At 39.3% G+C, this 26,321-nt stretch overlaps 1 protein-coding gene across 7 annotated transcripts; it reads left to right on the forward strand.

Annotated features, from left to right (window-relative positions):
* The first annotated feature begins 580 nt into the window (after positions 1–580).
* Positions 581–23,808, forward strand: dtna (dystrobrevin, alpha). 7 transcript variants are annotated; one of them, XM_069157512.1, is made up of 23 exons: positions 581–812; positions 4,913–4,980; positions 6,130–6,210; positions 6,281–6,494; positions 6,869–6,954; positions 7,460–7,614; positions 7,719–7,824; positions 8,366–8,532; positions 8,712–8,836; positions 10,108–10,191; positions 10,459–10,527; positions 13,802–13,897; positions 14,906–14,987; positions 15,306–15,400; positions 16,828–16,941; positions 17,110–17,206; positions 18,509–18,532; positions 19,115–19,274; positions 19,365–19,454; positions 19,539–19,638; positions 20,657–20,774; positions 20,915–20,953; positions 22,577–23,808. In XM_069157512.1, the coding sequence occupies exons 2-22, from the start codon at positions 4,914–4,916 to the stop codon at positions 20,930–20,932; spliced, it is 2,148 nt and encodes a 715-aa protein (XP_069013613.1). In that variant the 5' UTR covers positions 581–812; position 4,913; the 3' UTR covers positions 20,933–20,953; positions 22,577–23,808. The 7 variants fall into 7 exon arrangements, with proteins under 7 accessions (XP_069013613.1, XP_069013612.1, XP_069013614.1 ...); XM_069157511.1 differs by lacking the exon at positions 581–812 and adding an exon at positions 2,177–2,381; XM_069157513.1 differs by lacking the exons at positions 581–812; positions 18,509–18,532 and adding an exon at positions 2,179–2,381.
* The last annotated feature ends 2,513 nt before the right edge of the window (positions 23,809–26,321 follow it).

A 26,321-nucleotide genomic window follows, 5' to 3' on the forward strand; every position in this document is an offset into this window, starting at 1 on the left:
TAAATGGTTTTGTACAATGGCAGCCATCCTGGCATGTGTAAAGAAGTGTAAACAAATGCAGACCGATAGCCCACAATTACAGTAAACCCACTTCAGTGCCTGGTACTTAAAATAATCCACATCGCAAGTGTAATTTTGACTTTTTCTTTCAGGAATTCACAACTGTTTGTGTGCAAAACCAGTAGCATCGATGAACAGGGTGAATTTTGCATCATCATTGCAAAACATTTGCAATCTCGTGGTGTTTTTATGAAAAGCTAATAATCTATCTCTGTAGTCAACGAAGCTCTTGAAATAAGACTTATTGTAATGCAATTACAATTATATTTTGTTATAATATTGTTTACTATAACTTCCTATAATAACGCGCTTTATATACGTGACGTCATCTTCTTAAGCCACATAAAAACAGGGGGAGCTTTATCTTGCAGAAGATTGCATGTAAACCTGCTTCTTTTCGCCATTTTTAAAAAAAAAAATTTTTTTGTATATTTTTCTATCAAACTTTACCATTTGCAGCCACATTGACGCAAGTGAAGAGACTCCGCATTACGTCATCGCGGAGGCCACATACTGGAGGCAGACGCTGCCTTGTTCTGCTCAGCCAGCGCACTGCCCGAAAATTTCCACAACACAAGCTTTGCAGGAGAGCGGCGGCACAAGAAGAGCGGCCGCTTCGTGCAGTGATGCAGCAGCAGCAGCAGCAGCAGCAGCAACCTACACCAAAGAAACCCTGATCGCACCCGATGGACACGACGCATTGCCGGATGGAAAACAGTGATGTTGCATGACATGCCTCGAAATAAATTCTGGTAAGTCTTGTGTGCAAGTGCGCTGCTGCAGCTGCCGGGGAAGGCTGGCAGGCAGTAAGAGGAGCGACCTCAACCTACTTTGTCACTGTGGGTGAAATGAGTTTGTCAAGTTTCGGGCGATGAAAACGGAGATCTGTGGGGATAGAAAGGTTAGAAAAGAGGTTGTAAATGCAGGCAGATGTTTCTGTTACAGGGAGAGCATTGTCTCTCGTCCACACACAGGTGTCTGTAGCGTGACAGGTGATGCATGAGCAGGGCATGTAGCACAAGGTTGCCTGTTGCCGTTCCCGCTGTCCTGTTACCTATATCCAGAATGAATAAGGTAGATTTCTGTATGTAATGTCCACAGGCCAACATGACTGCCCATGCCCAGCATGGTTTTTAAGCTTGTGTTTGAAATGTAAATATATTTCCATGTTGTCTTTCAAAGCACAGATTGACCGGCAAACATACTGTATATAATCATTAGTTTCTTCAATTTATGTCACAGAATTTCGCCCTCTTAGTTCGAGCAAAGAACTCAATGACAGGGTCGTAAACAAAAACAGGGCACCAGCAACCATACATTTTTTTTTAGCTGCGCTCTCATTTAACATCAGGGTCCCAAAGTTTTCCCTTTTTGCAGCTGAAACCATGGTGATCATCAGCAGGCGACAGACAGCCCAGGGCCCTCCAGCAGACATCCCTGGCCGGTACCAAGCAGGCAGAGAAAACTCTTTCACTACCGACACAGCCTGTACTACAGGTCCAAAGCACAACAGCTGATTACCCTTTAGTCAATGGCACAGCTTCTTTTTTTTTTTAAATTTTTTTATTCCTGTCAGGATGGGATTTGGATGTCAGTGTAGTTTATAGTCTCATGATGTAAAAATAACTCTGGCCAATCAGTGGCAACAGCTGCGATGTACTGTCCCGAGCCGGCCAAACAGATTGGACTGTAACGCAAGTAAGTGCTTGTGTTTGGAAATGTTGCATGACAGTCTGTTCCATGTACACTGAGTAGGACATAAATCCACAGCACTGTCCCATATGCTTTATTGAGCTGCCACAGAAATAGAATCAAAATGTAAATAACTGACTAATAAGGCCTTTTTGGGTTTTTTTTGGCCAAGAGAAATGCTGTGCAGCATTAAAAGATAGCGTGAGTCATTTTTGTGAGACCCTTGGCAGAGCTTAGCCCCACCAGTCTCTCTGCACCGTTAATGGTGGAAGATGATTTGCTCTTTTAAGGGCAGTTATTTTCTAATACTGACAGTATGACAGTGCCATAGAGAAAGAGTAATGTTTGCTGGGCACATGCCAGGAATGAGATTTGGGGTCTGCAACTAGAGCCAGTGAAGCTGTGCAAGAATGTGGCGCCTTCTCATTTGTGGTTAAAGATAGAGGCAGCACACACTGTATCCTGGCTAGTTTCAGATATCTGTAGTTAGGCCTGTCTACATGGGCAGGTTTTGTTGTAATGTTTTCCTTGTTTGAGAGAAATAGTGGACAGTTGTTTCAAGAAGGAGGACTTTTGTAATAACTGAGCTGAGGCAAGTGAAGGACTAGAACCATGGTGCTTTATGAAAGGTACGTTGATCATCCTGTTCCTTTCACTGCCTTACAATTATGTGTTGGCTGTGCTGCTATAATATCTGCTCTTGCAATAGATTACATCAATCTAAGTTATTTCCACGACTGAAAACAGACTGCAGACTGTCGCACAGCTGGCACTCGGGATGTGTTTGCTTGCTACCTGGGAAAGGATATCAATGCTAATCTATAACATTGTGTATATTTGTACACTTTTACATTCACTCACTCTGTAAGTGATGAATGAGCCTGAATATCCATTACTTTCAAGATGACATTGGACTAGTAGCTGCTGGCAGAGGCCTGAGATTGCTGTGCATCTAAAACTGTGATTTACTGTTGTGGTTGCATTCATCATTGCCTTATAACTGATGAGATACCCATTTATTATTTGTGCTATTACATATCTGTCATTTTCAATATCGCTTTATCATGTAAACTCTAAAAAGCACCTGATTTTAAATCTTCTGTGGGTGTTTTGTTCTGTCTTATTAGGATAATATATCTTTAATAATTAGACATAGATCATTTTAACTGCTACACTATGCTGTGAAGTAAATTACTGAAATACGGCACTTGATACAGAAACTCCAGGTTAATTTATTAGCTTAATCTCTTCCCTCTTAAACTGGATTTTCAAAGATTCCTAGTGCCCCATAATTGACTGCCTGTACTGGTAAGAATCAGAGGAAGGCAAGTAAGAGGGAAAAAATGTGCTGTTGTTTGCTTCTTAACACCAGTTGAATTCTAATTTCTGCTCCATGGGTCTCTGCAGCATAATATTTGGGTCTACCAATTACAGTCAGAGTAATTTGAAATAGCATGCCTGAATGATTGTCTTGCAGAAATAGTGTTTTTCGAGCAACTCGCCCAAGAAGTGACACTGTGTGCTCAACTATCAGACCACCGAGCTTTATCTCATAAAATATATTAACTGGTGAAAAAAACTTTTCTCCTCAAACTTTGCCTGTCTGCAGTGGGAGGTGTTATATGTGTGTTTGTGTGCGTCTGTCTGTCTGTCGTTTTGTCTGTATGTGTTTTTACAAACAGAGCGGCTGGGATCTTTGCTGCCATGGCAACAAACCACATGACTAGGTGTATTAGATTGCCTCGGACAGTGTGCAGCGAGGCATGGTGTGAGCATTCTCTCGGCTGCTCTGCCCCTTTCAAAGTCTTGTCCTTGTCCAAGTTAAGTTTTTCTTAAACATTTCTGAAAAGCACTGTCGTGTGTTACACTCAAGTGGCGGACGTTCTTAAAATACTCTGTAAAAGTGAGGTCAGTGTGTAATCGCCAGGGCCGGATTAACCTGAAGTGGGGGCCTGGTGCAAAATGAGCGGGGGCCCATTTTAGCCCCCTTTTTAGGGAAGTTTAAACTCCAGCATCTCTGGCCAATTCTACCTGAGCATCCTGCTTATCTGACACACGTCTTCCTCATTTAAAGAATCTGAAGAAAGGAAGCCTCCTTATAGCTTCCACAAACCTAAAAAAAACACAGACAAGTGTGTTTGTCTGTTCTATTGTAAGCATATCTGGCTAAATAGCTTACTAGCTTGTCTCACACAGTCAGACTTTTTCCACCGCGCTGCTCCAGTGCTGGAGATTGGTCTGGCTGCAGACATATACCATTTTAGTATAAGCCCAGGACGTAAAATAGTGTTGGGGACAACTTGTTTTGGTGGAACATTTACCTACGTGTGGAGGTGAGTCCTGCCATGAAAATAACGAAATCCCAGCAAAAGACCGTAAAGAACCAAGCAGGTCTTATTGCAAATGTTCGGCAAAACTCACCATTTTCAGTGCGTAGGTTTCTCGCGCTGAGGTTGTTGTTTTTGCCCCTGTAGAGACAGGGGTTTTGAAAACAGTAACACGCAGAGAGCACAAGAGTACAAGAACAACATTGTTGGTTGAATTGCATGTCTTTTAGATCATCAGCTGCTGGGAATACTGACTTGGGACTTGTCAGCTTTCACCTCAGTCTCTGCACAATATCTTGTTTGTAGCCTTCAAGTTAATATCTAAGTCTCCTTGTGAAAAGTCTGAAAAAAGTTGGTCGGAGCGAGCGGTTTCAGACAACTCATGGAGTTAACAGCAGCTCATCTGGCTAGCTACAGCCAACAAAATCTACCAACAGATGAGAAGCTACTTTTGTCTACCGCTGTCTGAAACTAAGGACCCACTGCTTAAAATGTTCAAGATATAAATCTGCCACCATTTTAATCGTGGATGTCGTATGTGCTGAGCAAGAACAGAATATGTTAATTGTTGTTAATAATATATTATTCACAGTGAAAATGTTAAACGGATACAATGTTATTACAGTATGTTTACAATGTTAACCGAGCGGTGAGTATTTTAAAAGATGCATTGTAGAAAGTACTTTAACAAATACATTGCCTCCGAATATGTAGAAATAACAATATACTAGACTTTCCAGAGTCTGAACAATGGCATCGTTGAAAGTCTAACTGCTCTAGTAAATGGTGAGGCACACAGGCTCTGACACTACTTTCTCTCCTCTTCTGATCAGAATGATTGAAGACTGCGGGCAGAGTGGTGACATCATGGCAGATAGAAGGCAACTGTTTGTCGAGATGAGTAAGTGCTCGGGGCCACAGCTCAGTGTGATCTATGCCGGACTGTTTTACTCACTGACCGTAAAAATGGCAAATTCTTCTCCGTAAGTTTCATGTGAAGCAAACATCATGAAGATCAAGTGCCTCCACTGATGTCAACCAGATTGATTTCTAATGCTGACACACTGGCCTGCGGCAGTGATGCCTCATGCGCTCTCATATCCACACAGTGAGAGTATTTTCTGAAATGCAGATGGTTATTATAAAATATTTTGTATATTTCTTCTTTTCACAATAATAGAGTTTATTACAGTTCAAATGTATTCTATTCCCGTTTTTCTGTCCATCAATTTGAAATACTCTCGTTTAGCATTTTAGAGGGACGCAGGACGGATGGCTGATCCAGCAGATGTTGGGTGAAAGGTGGGGTACACCCTGGACAGGTCACTGATCCAGAGACAACCATTCACAGCTACAACCACTTTAGCGTTTGCCTGGCTCCGCCTACTTGTTGCTCACAGCTTTAGTTTTTGATGTTTTTAGTCTGGAAACCCTGTTCGCATGAAGGTTTGCTTAACTACTCTGAGGGCGGACCAATCAGCGAGCAATGGGGGTGGCTAAGTGCGATGACGTTGAAGTCAAGTGTTTGTTTCTAAATGTGGTCCAAACAATAGCGCCGTCGGTGGGGCTCGAGGAAGTGACACAAACTCGAGGAATTGGAATTAGGATGTGACGAATGGAAATAATCCCCTATAGAGCGGACCAGATGAATATATTCCCACAGTGAATTTGGTTCAGGTAATACAAGGCCAGTTCAGAGTAGCCAAATCCCACCTATTCCAATAAAAATGTCATTATGATATAAAACAGTTGCCAAAAAAGCATTGCGAATTAAACAGACTTTGAATTATTGACAAAAAAAAGCTACAGGCATTAAAACTCTGATATTGTGAAAAGATAAAGAAAAAAAAAACACTTCATTATAGCACTATGTGGTTATTTTACAAAATGTTATATATTCTGTCTGTATTGATTCATATGAGTGTGTATTTATATTTATTTATGTAATATTGAACACTTTGGGCTCCATACTCCCATTACAGTGTTCCAGATTTTCTTATCAAACTGCATTGACATTTCCAATGTTAGTAAATGAACAAATCTTCCTCAGGGGCTCAAGATTTGGATTCTATACGACTGTCGACATATAGAACGGCCTGCAAACTCAGATTTGTGCAGAAGAAATGCAATTGTGAGTATGATACAGATCACTTTTAATCACATCACTTTGCTGGTAATCAAAGTTGGTTTTCCTTTTTTAGTGCATTTGGTTGACATTTGGAATGTCATCGAGGCTTTCCGAGAGAACGGCCTCAACGCCATGGACCTCGAAGCTGAGCTCTCCGTGGCTCGCCTGGAAGTGGTACTGTCCACTATCTTTTACCAGCTGAACAAGCGCATGCCCACTACCCACCAGATCAACGTGGAAACGTCCATCAACCTGCTGCTCAACTTCCTGCTGGCAGCCTATGACCCGTGAGTAAGGCGTCACATGACGGTCAGCGGCTGGTTGTGTACTTTCGCGTCTGCGGTTTTGACGTGAGCCAACGTTGTGTGAAATGTGACTGTGAAGTGTCTGCCAAAGAGAAGGGAAAATTCAGACTATTTACCTTAAAATGTCCCGACATGCAGGTGTAGAGTGAATATTTTTGTGATGGTAAGAGCCAAGCTAAAATTTTTTTTTTGAAAATTGTCATTCTCATGCAAGTTTGCCTTTAAAGGTTGAATCATGTGGACCTTTTACAAAAATAGTTGACAAGCAGAAACACTTCAGGTCTTCACAGCTCCATTTAAAAAAAAAAATCAGTGACCTTAATTGAATCCTTTTGTTCTCTTTTTTTTTTTTTAAGGGAGAGCCGTGGCAAGTTATCTATCTTTGCTGCGAAGATGGTTCTAGCCACCATCTGCGGAGGGAAAATTCTGGACAAATTAAGATGTAAGAAACGCAACAAATATTTATCTGGTTTTTAATTATTTGAATCATTGTGATAAATTAAATTCTAATCACTTATTTTACCTGTAATAAATCAGCAATTTTAGATTTCATACAGTTTATAGTTTAAATAATGTACTGCTTTATAATTTATAATGCAAACGTATTGTTGTCTGTACTGTCTGTGTCTCTGTCTGCATAGCCGTATTGTTTTTAAAGTAGGAGCACGCACCTGGCTCCTCATGGCGGGAGAAGTCATTTTTCATTATGTGAAAGATAGGGTTTATTACATAATGTACAAAATCGGTGGGAGGAGTGGTTTGTAAGAGAAAAAGAGGAGGGTTGGCATATGGTTACTACTGATCTGAATAACTGCTTCAATTTGATTTGTTTTCACAAATAAGTGGGATAATTGTATTGTGTAACGCTGTAATTAGCCGACTGTGGTGGCAACTGACAATTAGTTTGATTAATTTGTAAAATGCTTCCCCCCCGCACTGTTTTCCAGATATTTTTTCACAGATATCAGATTCCGCTGGAATAATGGTGCACTCGCAGTTTGACCAGTTTCTAAGGGAGGTGCTCAAATTACCGATGGCGGTTTTTGAGGGACCTTCTTTTGGTTACACTGAACAAGCTGCAAGAACATGCTTTACACAGCAGGTGAGGGGACTTAAACCCCAGTGCATGACATTTGTGAATCTCCGAGTGTTTTAGCATTGACTTTGTGGGTGAATCACGCTCTCCTCTGCATCCGACATCAATAGAAAAAGGTGTCCCTCAACACATTCCTCGATACGTTGATGTCAGACCCGCCCCCTCAGTGTCTGGTGTGGTTACCGCTCATGCATCGGCTCACCAACGTGGAGAACGGTAAGACGGGATATTTAACAGGGGGAAGCAAACGGGGCTGGGAGGATGTAAAGTTCAGCTTTGCATCGTAATCTTCAAGCACCGCACGCACAATCAAGCAGACACGCACACCGTGAAACACACACACAGTGAGGGTGACCCATAGGGACCTTACACCCTGTGTATGAGTGTGCATGCTCGTGTGTATCTGTAATGCGCTCATCACAAGCTACCTGTGAGCAGAAGAAACATTGTCACACGTGCACACACGTAGAGCTCCATGTTGTGCTGCTTTGTGGGTATGTTTCTGTAAAATGAAAAGAGTGTTGACATCAAAAACAGACTCCCAGCACATCTGTCAATAAAGTAATGGAAATTAATCCTCTACTCACTGCAATGTGCAAAATATCTGGGTTTACAGTCACATCTGTTTGTGTGCATGTGTTTGTGCATCTGCGTGCATGTGTGTGTGTGTGTGTGTGTGTGTGTGTGTGTGTGTGTGTGTGTGTGTGTGTGTGTGTGTGTGTGTGTGTGTGTCTGACCCCTCCTCTCCTCCCTGCAGTCTTTCACCCGGTCGAGTGCTCCTACTGCCATACTGAGAGTATGATGGGCTTCCGCTACCGCTGCCAGCAATGTCATAATTACCAGCTCTGTCAGGACTGCTTCTGGAGGGGGCATGCCAGCGGTTCCCATAGCAACCAGCACCAAATGAAGGAGTACACGTCATGGGTAAGGGAAGGAATGGGGAGGAGGGTAGGGGCGTGCTAAGGGAGGTGTGTCCGCACTGGACCAGTCCTTGTGGCTATTTTTGTTCTGCTTCAACCACAATGTCAGGAGGCTGAACGTTTGATGCAGGTTACGGTGTTTTCATCCTCACCATCGTCACATCACCTTTGTATTTCTCTCAGAAATCCCCCGCGAAGAAGTTATCCAATGCCCTCAGTAAATCACTGAGCTGTGCATCCAGCAGAGAACCTCTTCACCCCATGTTTCCCGAGATGCCAGTTAAACCTCTCAACCTAGCTCATATTGTGTAAGTTCATCTTCTGTCTTTTCCCCTAATGACACTGGAACAGAGGAATCAGCTCTGATGTCAGAGACTTGTGGGATATTCAGAGCCTTGGACTTCAGTTTTAGATTTTGAACCATTTGATTTTATCCCTCAGCTGATAATGATCCTGTAGCTGCCTCTGAGTCTGAAGGGTTTCCAGTCAATCTCTTGGGTCAACTGATCAATGAGGCTTAATTACAGCCTTGGGAGTGATTGTAATCTGCAACAGTGCTGCTACCTTTTTCTTGATTTGCCCGATTCTTTGTGTTTAATACCGAAACAAAGATTAAGTATACAAGCATTTTTCATCACCTATTCAGCACAAAACCTTTTGTAAAATGACGATGAATTTGGAAGCTTTTCTGTTGATAGCCCCAGTATTTTATAAACTTTAAACAGCCAAAAGGATTCAGATTAATGTAGAAAACTTGCTGACAGAAAGTCAGATGGTAATTTGATTACATTTCAATTCTAATTGTTTAAAATTGAGAGTTAAATAAGCAGATATTGATGTATCTGCTTGTATTCATTTTTATTATACATGAACACAATATACTTTTTTGACAAGAATCCCCTAAATTTAGGTTTAAAAAAATGTTACAGTAGAAAAATGAACTTGGCAGGGATCGCTGCAACAAAATCTAAGCATTGACAACACAAATTATCGTAACCATATTTTTTAAATTTAATTTTTTTTTTTTATCCTTTTTTAAATGTCTTGAATCTTTACGTGTAGTCTTGTACTGCTCTGGGCTGATTGTAATGAAAGTATTTTCATTCCTTTCCTTGTTTTTTACTTTCCTCAAAATAGAGACACGTGGTGAGTTTGCTTTGATTATTTAACAAATATTTCAACATTTTTGTCACAGTAGATTTGAGTGATTTGTATTGTGCTAATCAGATACAGTCATATCAAGTCATGTACTGACAGTCACTATCATTAACTTCTTTCTGAGCACCCGCTGTGTTTGTTTATTCACAGATTCATTCATTCATTCTTGCATGGTTTTATACAGGATACATAATTAATCATATCATACGTTGATCCATGTGTCATTTATTTAAGTGGAAATTCAGAGATGAATATGGCTGAAGGAAATCCACAAGACTGAAAGAATGAAATATAAGAGAACGCCGCTCTGGCATTTTGCTGTCTCTTTAAAGAAACCTCATTGTGATCAACATAAAAAGCCGTCCTGTCAGTTTGGATAAAAAAAATAAGTAAAAAAAAATTACATTTGTTTCCTTTCCAGGCCGCCAAGACCAGTGAATATCACCAATGACTACACACTCTCCCACTCCATGCCTACATCAGGGAACCCTTACTCCACCAAAAAGTGAGTACAGCAGCACTAACAATGAATGCCCTGGATTTTACAACAGATCTTTTCAGTATGCCATTTTCCCTAAAGGCACTGTGACCTGTAGACTCTGTGACCCACACTGTCTTTATATTCTTCCTTTTATTTTCCCAAAGAGAGGGTGGGTGTGGGTGTGGGTGGGTGGGTGGGTGTGAGTGTGCGTGCGCGCGTGTGCGTACCTTTGAGTATCACCATCTTTTTTCTGTGATTTCTTGAGCTGAATGTAAATGGCTTGCCTTGCAGCAGAAATAATGATGTTGAGCACAGAAAGCCCCTGACTGGGGCTGCTCCATATCTGTTCAAAGGGAGAGGGTAAGTGACACAGGTGTGCACATGAGAATGCCTTTCACAGAGTGAATGCATGTGTGAACTAATATAGATAATAATCACAGGGCATAAAGTAGAGTGCTTATCGTCCCAAGGAAACTAACCAGTTTTCTTACAGAGGGCTTTACATTGTTACACTCACTGGGCTGTTTCAAAGACGCTACATGAAGCATGCATCATGAAGATCAGTACTATTGATTTGGAGTGTCTATTACTAACTATTCAAACGCAAATGGGAAATACTAACTGCCAGTTTCTATTACCAACCGCTTTTAATGTTACCATTAGTCTCCCATGTGCTGAAGTTTCAGCAGCGAAGTGGCTCGCTGTTTACGAGGTATGTGAATAGTTGTTTAGAAACTAAAAACACACCTCTTCCGACTTTACCTTGAACAGTAGAACTTTAGTAGCACTTAAAATGACACTTACTGATCGCACTTTGTAGTTTGGCTTTCTTGAAGAAATTGTATTTTCTTGATTCCTGTTGTTCTGGGTTTTGTACCCTCATGGTTGAAATGCACTTATTGCAAGTCGCTTTGGATAAAAGCGTCAGCTAAATGAAATGTAATGTAATGTAATGTAGATGAAGTGGGATTAACTTGCTTTTTCAGTTGTTGTTAATGTTTTGGAAGATGAAAACTATTGTTGATTTTTCAAGTGAAAAGCATTTAAGCTCTTCTGCACCTGCACCTGAGAGGAGAAGGCATTTACTCCCTTTCATAAGTCTGGCTTATAGAAAAACATACTGATGATCTGTTGAGTGAGTGGTGTTCTTTAGGCCATTCTTCATGTCAGACTATTTGACGTTACAGTTGCTGTTTGCACGGGCTGAGAAACCATATAATACAGGCATGTTCAGGGGATGTGCCCTCTGGAAGTTGACTGGCTAGCTTTTGCACAGTTGCGACTGTAGAGAAAATTCTCATTTCCAAACTTGTGATTTAAATTGTGACTTTTTCTTTTTTTTCTTTCAAATATGGAATACACAGTTAAAGGGGCACGGTAGTGACTTACTGTTGATCAGGGCAGTAGAAGACGAGATATCCTGACTTTAAGTCCACAATAAGGTCAAGTTCCTGGTATCCTACATATAATGCAACTCCATAACAAGAGCTGGGTGATATGGACAAAATCAAAGGTCCCTTTATTTCTGATCAAATGCTTCTATGTATCGTTCGCACAATGCTTATTTCTTATAAATAAGTTTTATTGTTTTGATTCACTCCCACTGCTCTCGTCAATCAGTTAGTCAAATTAGCTACTAGCTGTTGACAAAGTGAAACCTTTAGTTGCTAAAAAGCCATATATTTCCCCTCAGAAATTACAGCTAAGGCTAAGGATAGTGAATTTTATATTTGTGCCCTATAGGTGACCAAAAGCACAACTTCAATTAAAAAGTTAATGTTGGTCCATGTCTGCTGGATGTGTAACTGTTTGCAAAGACCTTTGTTAGTTAAGAAAGGGATCTGTGTCATTGCTACGGTGTCATTGTTATGGTGCATGACATTCAACCATGGATGTATTGAGGAGAACTGGACAAGTCACTAAAAGCCACTAAGAGATGGTGCCCACTCACCTGAATGTAAACTGCTCACCTAGCACGAGTTCAAAAAATGTTCTTGCTCCTGGGTTTCTTCGGCATTGTGAGGCCATCTGCACATACGCATCATCTCCTGCTGGAATCCCCCGTGCCTACTCCGCATAGTCCATGGAATATACATATTTGGTAGGCTCTGAGAATGTTTTACAAACACAAAACCTCCATTAATTATAAAGTAATTATAGTAAGAGTAAAAAAAAAAAAAAGAACTTGTTTGGATTTGAAGGTATCCTGTCAACTAGGGATAGGCATTTTAAGCAAAAAGACAGTTGTAATTGTATTGTTATTTTTAAGTGCATTACCACCACCCATTGGCAGTGGTAACACATTACTATCAGGCAACAGTAAAAGAAAGGGAAAAAAAAAAATTTTTAAACAGCACTTGCATAAACCATTTGATTTTTAATGATTCAATGATATGGAAATTGAAATATCATGATCCAGCAGCTGCATCCAGCTCTCAATACATCCATGCACATAACCACAACTTCTGCAGTTTGCTTCAGGGCAGGGAGCTGACATGTTGCATTTCATGCCCTCCTTACTCTCCTCTGTTCTTACTACAGATTGCCCAATAAAAAAAAAAACATGTTTAATGTAGTCAGTTTACTCAAGTAATGTATCTTGAGTTACTATTTTTTGACAACCCAAGAACATAGCACTTCAACAGGCTGAGTAGTAAGGCTACTACCTCTACATGGTAAATTGGCATGTCAAATTGGTGGAGTTGATCAAATAAAAACGTGTTATGAATATTCATCACCAGAACTGCATACTGGCTTCATAATATTTACTGTGTCAACAGCAGCAAGCTCGTGGTAGACACACTGTGCATGGAGAATATCAGCTCTTTTAAACATAATTGTTAGCGCAGTAGTTATCATTATCAGGTCACTATGTAGTGCCGGCTAACAGTTGTGAACATTCAAGGATGGGCAGTGTGCTTAAAACGTGACTACATTAGCTTGTTGGCTTTGTGGATTTTTTTTTTTTTTTTTTTTTGTGGCTATACTGAAAGGCTAGCTAATAAAATTATTATTATATTGAGAATTATTTTAGAAACAGGACGTTTTTACTCAATTTCTTTTTCTTTTAAAAAAAAAAGAAAAGAAAGATATATATATATTGAATGAACTGACTCTCTTCTGTTGTGGTTCTCCATGATGGTGGTGTTGGCATTCTTGCTACATTAGTTTGTGATTCAGGTGGAAAGCTTTAGCCAATTATAGGAGCTACAATAAAAAGGACTTTGCATGCTTGACATATTTTGGGGAGGAGGGGTAGATTGTTTTATTTATGAAGAGCTTTCAATAGTTTTAATAATAGAGCACTGAGTGATTGATGCCTGTAGAATGTAAACAGTATGTAGCTTATAGCGTCTTTTTTGCTGGGCATGTCCTCAGTTGTGCTCCCGGCCTTCATCGGTGGCGTCTCGCCCAAACATAATATGGTCTTGTTTCTCTCTAGTCACCCATGAATGGCTGCTTTTCAGCCCCTCCTCCTCCTCCTCTTCCTCCTCCTCCTCCTCCGCCGCTCTTTTGTTGTGTCCTCTCCTTCTCTCCCTCAGTTTCCTGACCCTTCTCTCTCATCCGCTGTCCCTCTGCTGTCCACCTGTGTAATGTAACCTTTTATGTTTTGTGAAACCCTGCACTGTTCCAGGTTGAACTACAACCTCGATGTTGCCGATAGACTTGCTGACGAACATGTTCTCATTGGCCTCTATGTGAATCTGCTCCAAAACAACCCCAAAACATGGTTAGTGGGTGTGCTGCTGTGTTTGCCAAACACCAGTGGAAACTATCTACTGTGCTGAACCGCCACCTCACGGTCTTTCCCCCTAACCTCATCTAACTCTGAATGTGTTACTGTGCTAACGCTGCATGCTGTCAGTCTGTTTACAGACTTGTCGCCTCGACCTTTGACACTTCTGCCACCACTTTATTGTTATTCCGCAGCAACAAGTGTTTCTGACTAATCTGTAATTTGTTTCTGAATTTTGTTTTACTTCAAATGCTTTGGGCTGATTAGTTAGTTGATTTGCAACAAATACTACAGGTGCTTTCTTAAAAGTAATCTCTCAAATTTGTTTGTTTGTTTGAATCTTGTGTTACTGAAACGTTTTGAAAGAAAACTGATGTGTAAGCCAACTGTTTTTTTTTATTTTGTTATTACTGGTTAAATGACATCCTCTCTTTCAACAATTTTTCATCAGGCTTTACTCCTATATGGACTACTGTACAACACGTGTGTGTGTGTGTGTGTGTGTGTGTGTGTGTGTGTGTGTGTGTGTGTGTGTGTGTGTGTGTGTGTGTGTGTGTGTGTGTGTGTGTGTGTGTGTGTGGTTCCCATCTATCATGTTGTATCATATTAGCAGTGCCACCATCCCCCTCATATCTTCCTGTGTGAATGCGTCCACTGTATGTGTGTGTGCAAATACAGAACTATATTTCCGACTGTACTGACGATCAGATTGGCTTTAAATTACAAAGCGACTGATCTTCTCATCTCCACTTTTAGAAAACAACCCACTGTCATTTATGCTTTTAGTGGTTTGTATTTGAATATCTTTAGCATGATTATGTGGGCCTCTGCTGTAAAACTTGTGAAGCTTCCCTAGTAAATAACAAATCTGACAAATGAAACTTTCTTTGCTTTTTTTTTTTTTTTTTTTTTGCATCTCTCCTGCATATATTGTACCTGCACGACTGTGAATTATTAATTGCATCATGTTGTGACTCCCATCTCTATTTTCCTCTTGATCAGTTTGCTGGAGAGCAGTAACCATCAAGATGAAGAGCACAGCCTCATCGCCCGCTATGCTGCTAGACTGGCTGCTGATGCTGCGGTGAGATAGATAGAAGACATTTATTGCCCACAACATCACGGCATCTTTCATTGCTGTCCACTGCCAAAAAAGTGTCCTTGATGAGAAAAGGATTTAACGTATGCTGCTACTCTACTTCAGAGGGTTTCATTCTCTTTTACTGCCAAGCTGGTGATCATTTCTGAGCAGACCTGTTCATGCTCTGATCGCGTCTTGATGGATGGCTGGTGACTTAACTGCTTTGTTCCCTCCTGTGAGATGTGAGATAAGCTGGTGGATGACATCACCCAGAGGTAAAAGCCAGTTCACGTGATGTCTTCTGCTTGGTTTCACCAACAGGCTCAACAGCAGAGGGTCCCCACAGACCTGCCCTTCTCTCTGGATGCCAACAAACAGCAGAGACAGCTCATTGCAGAGCTCGAGAGTAAAAACAGGTGACGGTTGACTGCCTTGTTGATACACCTCAGTTATTTTCTGCGGTCTCTCTTCCCTTCTTTTTTTCAATTCATCAACAGGAATTTCACCTTTAGAATAAAGGGATCCGTAAACAACCACAAAGAGCATTTAAAACTAAAATCTGCCTCTAGTATTACTGTTATAATCATCAATTATAAGCCAAGTAATATTATTTCCAATTAAATGTTAAAATTTCTATGAAGCTAACTAACGATATATATATATATATATATATATATATATGTATATATATATAAAATACATGCCACTGAATAGTTAAGTCAGTAGTAAAAGTCAGATCACGTAAGGCTAGACACAACCCTTGATTTACATGCCACATTTCATGCACAGTGGCAAATTCAAACTGCTTTCAGATTGTGTAAAAGAAGTAAAATGGAATAAGAAAAATCCATTTTAAAAGGATATAACTGAAGCAACAAATTCAGACATTAAAATGAGGTAAATAAATAGTATGAAGTGAAATAAAACTAGAGGCAAAGTTGAGTTAAAGGTAATTGAACTATAAGGTTTTATAGCAGCTTGAATCAATATTTTTACTACATTATAGATCACAGGACTACTCTATGACAAGACAGACTCTGCGAATTATTACCTGACTTCTTCCCTGACTTCTTCCCTGAGCTCTTTGAAGCTTTATAGGCTCTTTTTCCCGAAGACATTTTGATGTGTCACTGCAGGAAAAAGCTCAGGTGTAAATAATAAAATCAATAAAGACACCTGAGAGCCATCGTTTATGTGATCAGGAACACCTGTTCTCCTCCTACTGTGATGGCAAAAAAGCCCCAGAGCATCTGGTTATTTTTTTTGCTTCAATTTTACTGTTTTGGTCCACATCCAAAGCATTTTTGTAGTAGAAGAGCACAAAACAAACCACCTGTAAAGCTACGTGTCCAACACCGAAAGGCAAAGTGAGTAGCTGGTAGTGGAGCATTTAGCAGCTAAAGAGCCAGATATTACCCACCGGAGCTGGCAGAGACCAAACAGCTGAAAGAAAATGAATATTGGACTGACATTCACATGGGCGACACTATTATTGCTCTGTATCTGCTGGATACTGAAGGTGATAAACAGCTTGTTTCTGCTGCACCCAAGTGGCCACCAACAAAAACACAGTTGCTGCAGACTATTTTGGCTCTTAACATTGTCAGATTTGGTCAGTGCCAAAGATCACCTGGGAGGATGTCCTTGTGTGTGTGTGTGTGTGTGTGTGTGTGTGTGTGTGTGTGTGTGTGTGTGTGTGTGTGTGTGTGTGTGGCGTCACAGTGAAATGCAGATCCTCTGTGTTTTAAGTTGACTCAAGGACTTGTGTAAAAAAAAAAAAAAAAAAAAAAAAAAGCATGCCAGAAATAAAATCTGAATTTCTATTTTCATATGTTCATGACAGAGAAATCCTGCAGGAAATCCAGCGTCTGCGCCTTCAGCATGAGGAGGCATCCCAGCCGCCACCTGACAGGGGTCAGCAGAACCCCACCCTGCTCGCTGAGCTACGACTTCTCAGGTAACTTAACAGACCGTTTTGCTTCACCTGCTGAAGAAGATGTGTATTTTAAATGAACAACATGTGTTTGAGTCTGCAGATGTTAACGGGGGAGGGGGAGAAGGGGCGGTATTTTGTTCACCACTGACACAACATTTTGGTTTCACCGTGATGTGTTTCTGCGCTCAGGCAACGCAAAGATGAGCTCGAACAAAGAATGTCTACTCTGCAGGAGAGTCGCAGGGAACTCATGGTGCAGCTGGAGCAACTAATGATGCTTCTCAAGGTACTGCACATCTCATCTCTTTCAGTGCGCTGTAGTCAAATAGTTTCGATTTCTTCATGATCAGCGAAGGAACACGCATCATGTTTCCCATGGGGGGCAATCACGTTTTCATTTTGTATCAAGCTTGCTTCCTGGACAGAATCGGGTCGATTGAAGTTTGACTTTGGATGCTCACCTATTAAAACATGTGCGCCAGCTCGTATTTATTCATTATTTTTTTTGAGACAGGTGGTGAGCAATATGGCCAGATGATGAATTTCCCTCGTATTACAATTTCTCCCAGCTGTGGGTGATCACTCCAGCTGATATAAAGCAGACACAGCACTTAGTAGTGCGGAAGTATGTGAGCAATTACGCAACATCCCCATCAGAGGGCATGCGTCTTTTAACAGTTATGCTCTGTTAAAGGCCCAATCTGTCCTTTTTTTATATTAGAAAATTGGGGTACAATGCACATGCTTGATCGAAGATAAGATATTGGTCTATTTCATTCCAGTGTTGGCAGTTGCTAGTGCTACAATCATATCTGTTGCGCCATCAGAGTAAAATAAATATTTATGGAAACAATATTTTCAAACAAAAACTCTTTTAAGAATTTAAGAGAATAAAATTAACTAAAACAAAAATAGTCGTCCTTTACTTTCTTCACTTTTACTTTGATATAAAAAAAAAATTGCTTCAGTGAGTTGTATTTTGTCTCAAATTCTTAGTTTTGTTTAATATTTATAAAGTTTTGTTTCAATATATTGACACTAATACCATAAATAATTAGTTGTGTCGGATTAGTTCTGTTTAAGCTCTGTCAATCTGTAGGCTTGTACAGGAGGCTTGAATTAAGAATAATCTTTTTTAACATAGCAAAGAAATTATGGGTTATTAAGAAAACATCCTCTCTGACAAAAAATGTCATTACTAATCATGTCACTGATTAGCTATGTCATGTTCAGGTATCTCATAATGCTAAACAGGAGCCCAAACAGAGGATTTAAGAACAGGATATAGATGCTTCATCACACATTACATGCCAGCCGGCCCTCTAGGAAGGATAACCTCTGGTATTAGAATACCTTCTAGACAGGAGTTCCTCAAAGCCGACATAAACTGCTTACTCTAGAGCCTTAAGTGAGGAGGATATCAATCTAATTAGCCTAAAAGAATCAATGTTAATCGATTCAACTCAACTTGCCTGAGGAAGGCACATGCTTGCCATGTCTTTGTGGGAAAACTGATTGAATTTTGGGTTGGTTTTTTTTAGGTGTGATTGTTGTTTCACAAGCCATGAAATATTGTTGTTTTTTTCAGCTGGAGGAGGAACGGAAACAAGCTGTAAGTGTGAAAACGATGAGGCAAAAAGAGAGACTTCGATGATGCACGTTTGAAACAAACACTTGGCTGTTGTTGGGTGAACCGTGTATCTACCAAAAAAAAAACAGACCAAAGAGATGTCATTTTTCAGTTTAGACTTGGAGATACATGGTGGTCATCACACAACAAACAACTTGTTGGTTTGGTCTGTGGGAATAACTGGAATAGTTTTTAGGGACAGAAATCTGTTTTAACAGCCTTTTGTGGATTTAAGAAATACTGATAAGATCGTTCCTACTCCACATACTGTGCATTTCTAGCATGTGTGTAATGTGTTTTTTTGTTTTACTTACACAGCTTTTGTGGTGTGCTTTGAGGAAACATTAGCCTCATAGTAAACTTACATTTGGTAGTATTTTGGGGGTTTCCATGAAGTCTCTTTGCTGTGATTTTAGCCCTGAAAGTAAATAATAAGAGTGATAAATGTATGCCAAATTGTTTGTGCTGTTTGCTTGAATATGTTTTCATGCAGTCTTGCCGTCACACCATAGTTTTCTCTCAACGTGGCACACAGCTAACACTAAAAACGGTCTTGTCTTTCAGACTCAGGGCCCCGGCTCTCCCCGCTCCTCCCCCAGTCACACCATCAGCCGGCCGATCCCCACACCGATCCACTCGGACTCTGCCGGCACGACCCCAACTCACACACCTCAGGACTCACTCATGGGCGTGGGAGGGGATGTTCAGGAGGCCTTCGCTCAGGGTAACGCAGCGGCTCACTGAGGTTTTATCGGTTGAAAGCTGTAAGTGATCACATCTCAAAACGAGTTTTTTTTTTTGTCTTTTTCAAAAGGTCCGAGGAGAAATTTGAGAAATGACCTGCTCATCGCTGCTGACTCCATCACCAACACAATGTCGTCACTGGTTAAAGAGCTCAATTCAGGTGAAAAAGGAGTGAAACAAAATCTTGTATTTTGCAATTTGAATTTTGTACATGAGCTGTTTTAATATGTCTTTTGTTCCACAGAGGGTGGAAGTGAGACTGAGAGCACTGCGGATTCAGACTTTGGACGTTGTGACCTCTTGGCTACAAACTCCTCAGACCCTTTCTACGCTTATAAACCAAGGTACTTATAAAAAGATATGTACAGTGATGAAGGACGTATTGACATCATTTACTCAAACAAAAGTACCCATAAATTAATGTGTTTTTTAAAAAGTACGCCATTAAAAGTAAGAGACCGGCTTTCCAAAACGTGCTTCAGTAAAAGTACAGAAATATTATTAAAACCGGTACCAAATTCCAAATACACGGGTCACCGCCACAAAAGCTCACAAGATAAATCTCAGGGGTCATGGAATGATTAAAGAGGTAGAGAAGAAGAAAAGCTTTACACATTTGTATAATTTTTTTTGTACATTTATCTTTGGCTTTGTTTGTAAAATTTTGTTACGTTTTATCTCGTTGAGCCACAACAGTTATTAAAATCAAACCATCTGACGAATTTTGAGAGAATATCATTCAATCTAAAGACATCAAGATACTCGTTTTTGTAAGTTAACAAGTCAAAATGATACCATTAAACCACTAGCTTAAATTTGTAGCCATGTATTGCATTTCATTTGTTTTTTTTAATCTCAATATTAAGTCTGACAAAGAACTCAGCTGACTCATGAAAGTAAAACATACAATATTTGCCTCTGTCATGTGATAGAGTAAAAACATACAGTAGCACCAAATAAAAATGGTAAATATGACATCAGCCAGTGAACAAGATATAATGTAACAGTCTATTGTACTATTTTTGAGCACTTATTAAGAATATTAAGAAAAAGGGCTTATCCCCATCATTTTTCTCCATATTCAAAACTGTTTTCAATTAGCCGCCTCCCGTACAATTTCCCAGCTCATTCATTTGTTTTTTTTCATACAGATCTGTGCAACAAATATTTCTATAACACTTCTAAAAACCACAGATTTGAGTAATGTTTGTGGTTACACATTTGTGATATTTAAGCTCAGACCAAAGTTTTTGATCTTAAATTAAATTGTGTGACTTGAATATAACAATAGTTCATCTCTATTAGGTTCTTGTGTTCAGTTACAGCCCCATGTTGTTTTAAACTGCTCGGTATTGATCACAGGTCTGCTAGCGCTGCAGAGGACGAGAGCTTTGAGAACGATCTGGATCAGCAGCTGGAGGACGAGCTCACGTTGGAGGAGCTACTGAAGCACAGGCAGGAAACAGACAAAACCTGCATGGTGAGTTGTTGCTCTCCAACATTGAAATAGAAGGAGAAAATGGCATATTGTGTTTTTTTTTTTAATTATTAAATTACTCCTCGTCAGTCCCTGTTCTAACCGACTGTATGCGTTTTTATGGTTTTAATACTGTGGTACAGGTGACACTGCAGCAGTGACTGTGTTTATCCAGGCGACTGGTAAGTTGACTGTAACTGTCAGATAGTTTGACTTAACAGGAGATCTTATCATTTTAACATTTAACAAAAAATTTTAAAATACAGTACATCTGCAGGAATATTGAGCTGCAAGCCTCAAAATGTTATACTATGTCCGTCTACCACCACACCAACTGTATACAGTATGTAGCACTAGCTAAGAGTCAATACATGGAACCCGACATCGTCATTTCTACTCCACAACATTTATTTGACAGCATTCGGGTTTTTTCAGATGAAGATTTGATCCAATGGATAATATAACAAGCATTTAAAATACAACACATTGTTAAAGATTAAACCGGTGGTTTCCAACCCGTTTGCCTTCTGACATCTTCCAAAAAGCACAGTGTGTTCAAAGTTACATTTCAGATGTCTATCTCAGATGTTTATCTACCGTCCATGGATATGAAACTATATAAAGTAGTTTAAATTAGCTCCAGCTGCAGCAGCTAAAAGAGCGATGTTGCTTATGTACTGATGCTTCTGTATTAGTCATCTAATTATGTCAAATTGACCGTAAAACTGTTAACATGGGCTGTTTGTCTTGTTCTCTCTTTGCATCAAATAAGTGCAGTAATCAGTATAATTTATGAATAAATATTTGATGTTTTTTAGTCTTTCTCATTCATTTCTGTACCTACAAAGTTAACTGAGCAGTTGAGGGTGAACCCAGATTGGATTTGTTTTTTTACTTACTTACTTTACTTTACTTAGATTTAATGTATTCATCTGAAGAGCAATGACGCAAGACTGGAGCAACAACACCATTTCACCTCGACAAGTGTCAGACTTTCACGTTCGTTTCCCCCTGTTCGTTATAGTGCTTATCAACATACGTTTTTTGTTTTTGTTTTACAACAACAGACAATCTAGCTGGAAGAAGCACTTATCCACGTGGCAGTCAGAGACAAACAAAACGTGGGCCGAGTGTGAACGTGCATAAGACAAGGTTTTAGCCTCTGTTAAAGGCTGTAGGACTCTGAGGAACAGCTAACTGGGGAAACGTTCAAATTAGCCACTGTACAGGGAGATTTAGGTTGTGAGCTAAGATGTATGAGCTAAGATAAGACTAGCGGCGGGACGTGGTATCGACAGGAAGTGACATTAAACGCTTACCGTGACGTCAGACGTGATACGCACCTTGCATGCGCAGGCACAGGATGCGTTCTTTTGAAAGACTCACAGAAATAATGTAATTAATTACTCAGGAATTGATATCGTTTTTGTTTTTTTAAGGTTTGTAATGAAAAAAATCAGAAAATCCCAATAGCTCATATTGGTAAATAAGGCTCTAAAAACATGTATGACATTTATTAGGCCAAATGTCCCATCTTGCAAATGACAGTGGAAAAAAAAGATTTGTTGATCTGCCCCAATATCTGAGTCTGCTCCAAAATTTTACAACAAAAACAACACACAAAACAACATCTTCGGTGCAGTTAAAATATGATGTTTTTAATGTGAAATCTTTTTGCTGGAATACAACCATATCAGAACTGGGATATGTCTGTGTTAACACACTCATAGTGTGTTATTTTGCTTTGTATGTTGAGCACTTCCATGACACCATGCTGTTTGTTACATGTTCTGTGTTCTTCGCAGGTGAGCAATATGAAAAGCAACAATTGTAAAAGACGCTGGACAAGATAACACTGGGCCGACGGCATAGAGCACTGAAGACAAGGACAATTTAAGTTGAATAAATCGCTAAATCCAACCATAGAATACATTTATGTAAAGATATATTTTTTAACCAAGCACATATTTAAGGTAATACTGTGAGCTGATGTAAAGAGATTAATTACTGAGCTGTCTATTATACCACAGGTGCCATAAAAAAAAAAACACATGATTTTGGGGAATTATTTCTTAGTTTTTATCCTTTTTATGAGTTATCCAGCAAATGTACAAATACACTGTTCGTACAGGGTGGCAAACCTGATTCCTTCAAATTCCCATGTTTCTGAATACAGTCAACCAGGTTTACGTGTTTTTTGTCATATAATTGATTATGTTAAACCTGAGATTAAGATGGAGCTGAAGTTATAAATGCTAAAAAATTTTAAATCTTTTGTAAATGTGTTGCACTGGCCAGGTTACTTTGGACAAATTTGACCACTATTCCATATATTTCTACTGTTGCTGTTGAGTTGCTTTTTTTTAGTTTTTTTTTTTAGCAGGCCAATCAAATATATGTTTTAATTTGATACATTAATAACGCAGACTGCCTTAGCTGATTGAATGACCTCTCATTGCAGTTCATTCAACCTGTCAATGCAGCATGTAGCTTACAACAAAACACACCTGCAGAAATGCTGGATGTCTTCTGAGGTTAAACTTCATCAAAACAGATGCTTGGAAGGGATTCTGTCTGCAAATATGTATGCTGTCCACATGTAAAGGTTTCATTAAATATGAGATCTAAATGATTGCTTTTAATGTCTGGAAGTGTTTTAGAAGAATAAAGTGAAAAAGAAGTGACACAGACATCCAAATCGCTCAAATTCAAAGGTTTACACTGGCAGGGGCATTGGAAAAATTGTGTTCACTATAAGTGGTTTATGAATTAAGGTTCAATCATAGATCATTTGCCATTGTTTCTTTCTTTAAATGCTCTCTCACAAATCTCTGAATGACTTGCACACCAACATACACACTCAATGTATTTTTCTGAGTGTGCATAAAACTTTACCCAGTCACTTTGGGAAAAGTGGCAAGCCAATCTAAAATCATAAATGTGTGAAATATATCTAGTTTGATTTTTGAGCAAGTTCTTAGCAGTGATTTTGCATGGTGGTGATGCATAATAAAGTGTTGACACAATATAAAAAAAATGTTGCCTATGAACTCCTTTCTCTTTCTTTTTCCATTCCAGAACGACACACTTCAATTGGCTTGGTTTGGCAGTGCACATTTATTATCTGTCATAAATGCACTGTTGACTGCCCTCAACCTATTGTCTATAATTCATCACAGAGACCCACCATCTGAGGTAACATAAAATCAGCCATCCGGCACTGAATCTCATAGACATGGGCATACTGGGAAGGAGATTTTTTTTTTTTTGTTCTTGGCTTGTGCAATATTAAAAGAATATGTAATTACTGGTTTTTAATTTTATTAATATTATTATCATTATTATTACAAGTACTTTTCAAAGGCATGAAAACAGGTCAGTTCTTTCAAAATTTAAACTTAGTATTGATACATACACCCACAGTATTCATCACCAGCTCCTTGATCAATTAACACAGTATGGCCACATGCAATTGTCCTATGTTATGTTCTTTCTTTACCTGCTTTACTGTGGCTATTCTATATATAGGCCGAGTGATAAGGTTTACACCAAGCTTCTTTTGTCTAATATTAAGTGCATTACTGCTCCCTGGTGTTAAAAGAGAAGGAGTGCAGTTAATATCAGTGGCTGAATATCACGTTTATTAAATTAAAAACGCAAACGTTGCGCTTTCTGAAAAACTAGAATTGTAATTAAAACTGCAAGCAGTGATATGCGGGCCCTCGCAGCTTCACGTCGGGGCCACGGCTCCCCAACGTGCAGCATGTGAGGGTCGGCATATTCCCGCTTGCAGTTTACATTTTTTTTCTCGATCTTGTTCCTTATTCTTCTTCTTCTTTTTTTTTCTTTTTTTTTTAAAAGGCTTTTTTCAGCAGCTTTAACATCTTCAAAAACTCATGAAAGTTGGTGCCTGACACAAGTTTCATGAGGTTTGGAGCATCGTTTGACCTTAAACATCAACTTCCTGTGTCACCTCGAAACATCAAACTTAGCCGCATCACTATACTATATACTCTATACTCTATACTCTATACTCTATGTAATATACTCTATACTATATACAAAAATACTATAGTATATATATATATACTATATACAAAAATGAAGAAAATTCTGGGTCACTTTTTGTGACCCAGAATTTTCTTTGGATGTTTTGGATGACTTTTCATGATTTTTGGAGTATTCTGAAATGACATGCATGCCTCAAGTTACTTCTCACTGTGAGGCAACTGCTCGAACACCACATACTATATATCATACTATATCATGCATGTTGTCTGAAATATGTAGAAAAATTTCACTTTTGGACTTTTTTTTTTTTTTTTTTTTTTAGTTTTGTATTGTTGTTGACCTTTGGTTTGGTATAACTACACGTACAAACCTGAACCTGTGTGGCTTACCCTTAGAGGGACTCCCCTTCGGAGGTCTCGCCCTCTGTGAACCACGTGGCTTACCCTTAGAGGGATTAGCTCTCTGTGAACCATGTGGCTTAATAAGGGGACTTGCCCTCAGTACACCACGTGTTACCTCAGCAGGTAAACCATGAACCTTGTCGAACCCGTGTCTTCATGAGGTCGTTTCCAGTTGGGAGTCGGCATCGTAGACTATCTGCGGCGCCAGAGGATGAATTGCTGCAGGAGCAAGTGTATCACGGAGTTCGCTCAGCGCTTCCAGCGACTCAACCACAGTCTGGTTAACTCAACAGGTTAAAGATTCTACTTCACCAGGGTTGCTTTTAATGGTTCAGATTGCACCTTGGCCTGTTGATGGTGATTCAATTTTTCGTGAAGTTGAAACGTTTAGAGAAATTGAAAAAGTTTTGCATACTCTCAGCCAGGAGGTTTGGGGTTTGAGACCCCCTTTTTTCGTGACTTAAACAAAATCATAAGTCAGTTTTGACTTTGAAAATGCTGGTCAGCTTTTGAACAACATGCTATAGCATGATCCTGTAATGCACATATAATACAAGTTAAAGAAAAAAGAGATAGCCTATGCTTTTATTTTCACTACCAATTAATGCATTGTCATTATTTCTTTGAGTAATCACTTTAAAAATATGAAATTTATCTAATAAACAAATAAATATTCATCACAACTTCAGGAGAACCTTTTTTTTTTTTTTTTTTTTTTTTAAAGGGTGACTTAAAATGTATTGTTTTGTGAAACCACCAGCTCAAAGCCCATAAAAACAATCTAGAAAACACAAACAAGCAGCAAATCTTTACATTTGAGAAGCTAGGACCAAAGAATATGTGCACATTTTGCTTGATTAAAACACTGTAATAATAGAGGTAAATTAAATGTTAATTCAAAGAGTTGCTAAGCAGTTTTTAGATGAATCCAACTGTTTCATCACAGCAACATTTCCGCGACCAGCAACGCAACAGGTTTTTTTTTTTTTCTATTGTACTACATAGCACAGTATTTTTTTTTTTAAAAGATAATCTTCGATTATTCTATAATGTCGCTTATTTGTCAACAGATAGACAATCGTTTTGGTACTTATTGTGATATTTAGTCTATTTTAATTGATTGTAATGATGTTCTTGC

This window comes from Embiotoca jacksoni, unplaced genomic scaffold (assembly GCF_022577435.1).
Source record: "Embiotoca jacksoni isolate LCO1_2020_lvr unplaced genomic scaffold, fEmbJac1.0.p SCAF_22, whole genome shotgun sequence".
NCBI classification, from domain to species: domain Eukaryota; kingdom Metazoa; phylum Chordata; class Actinopteri; family Embiotocidae; genus Embiotoca; species Embiotoca jacksoni.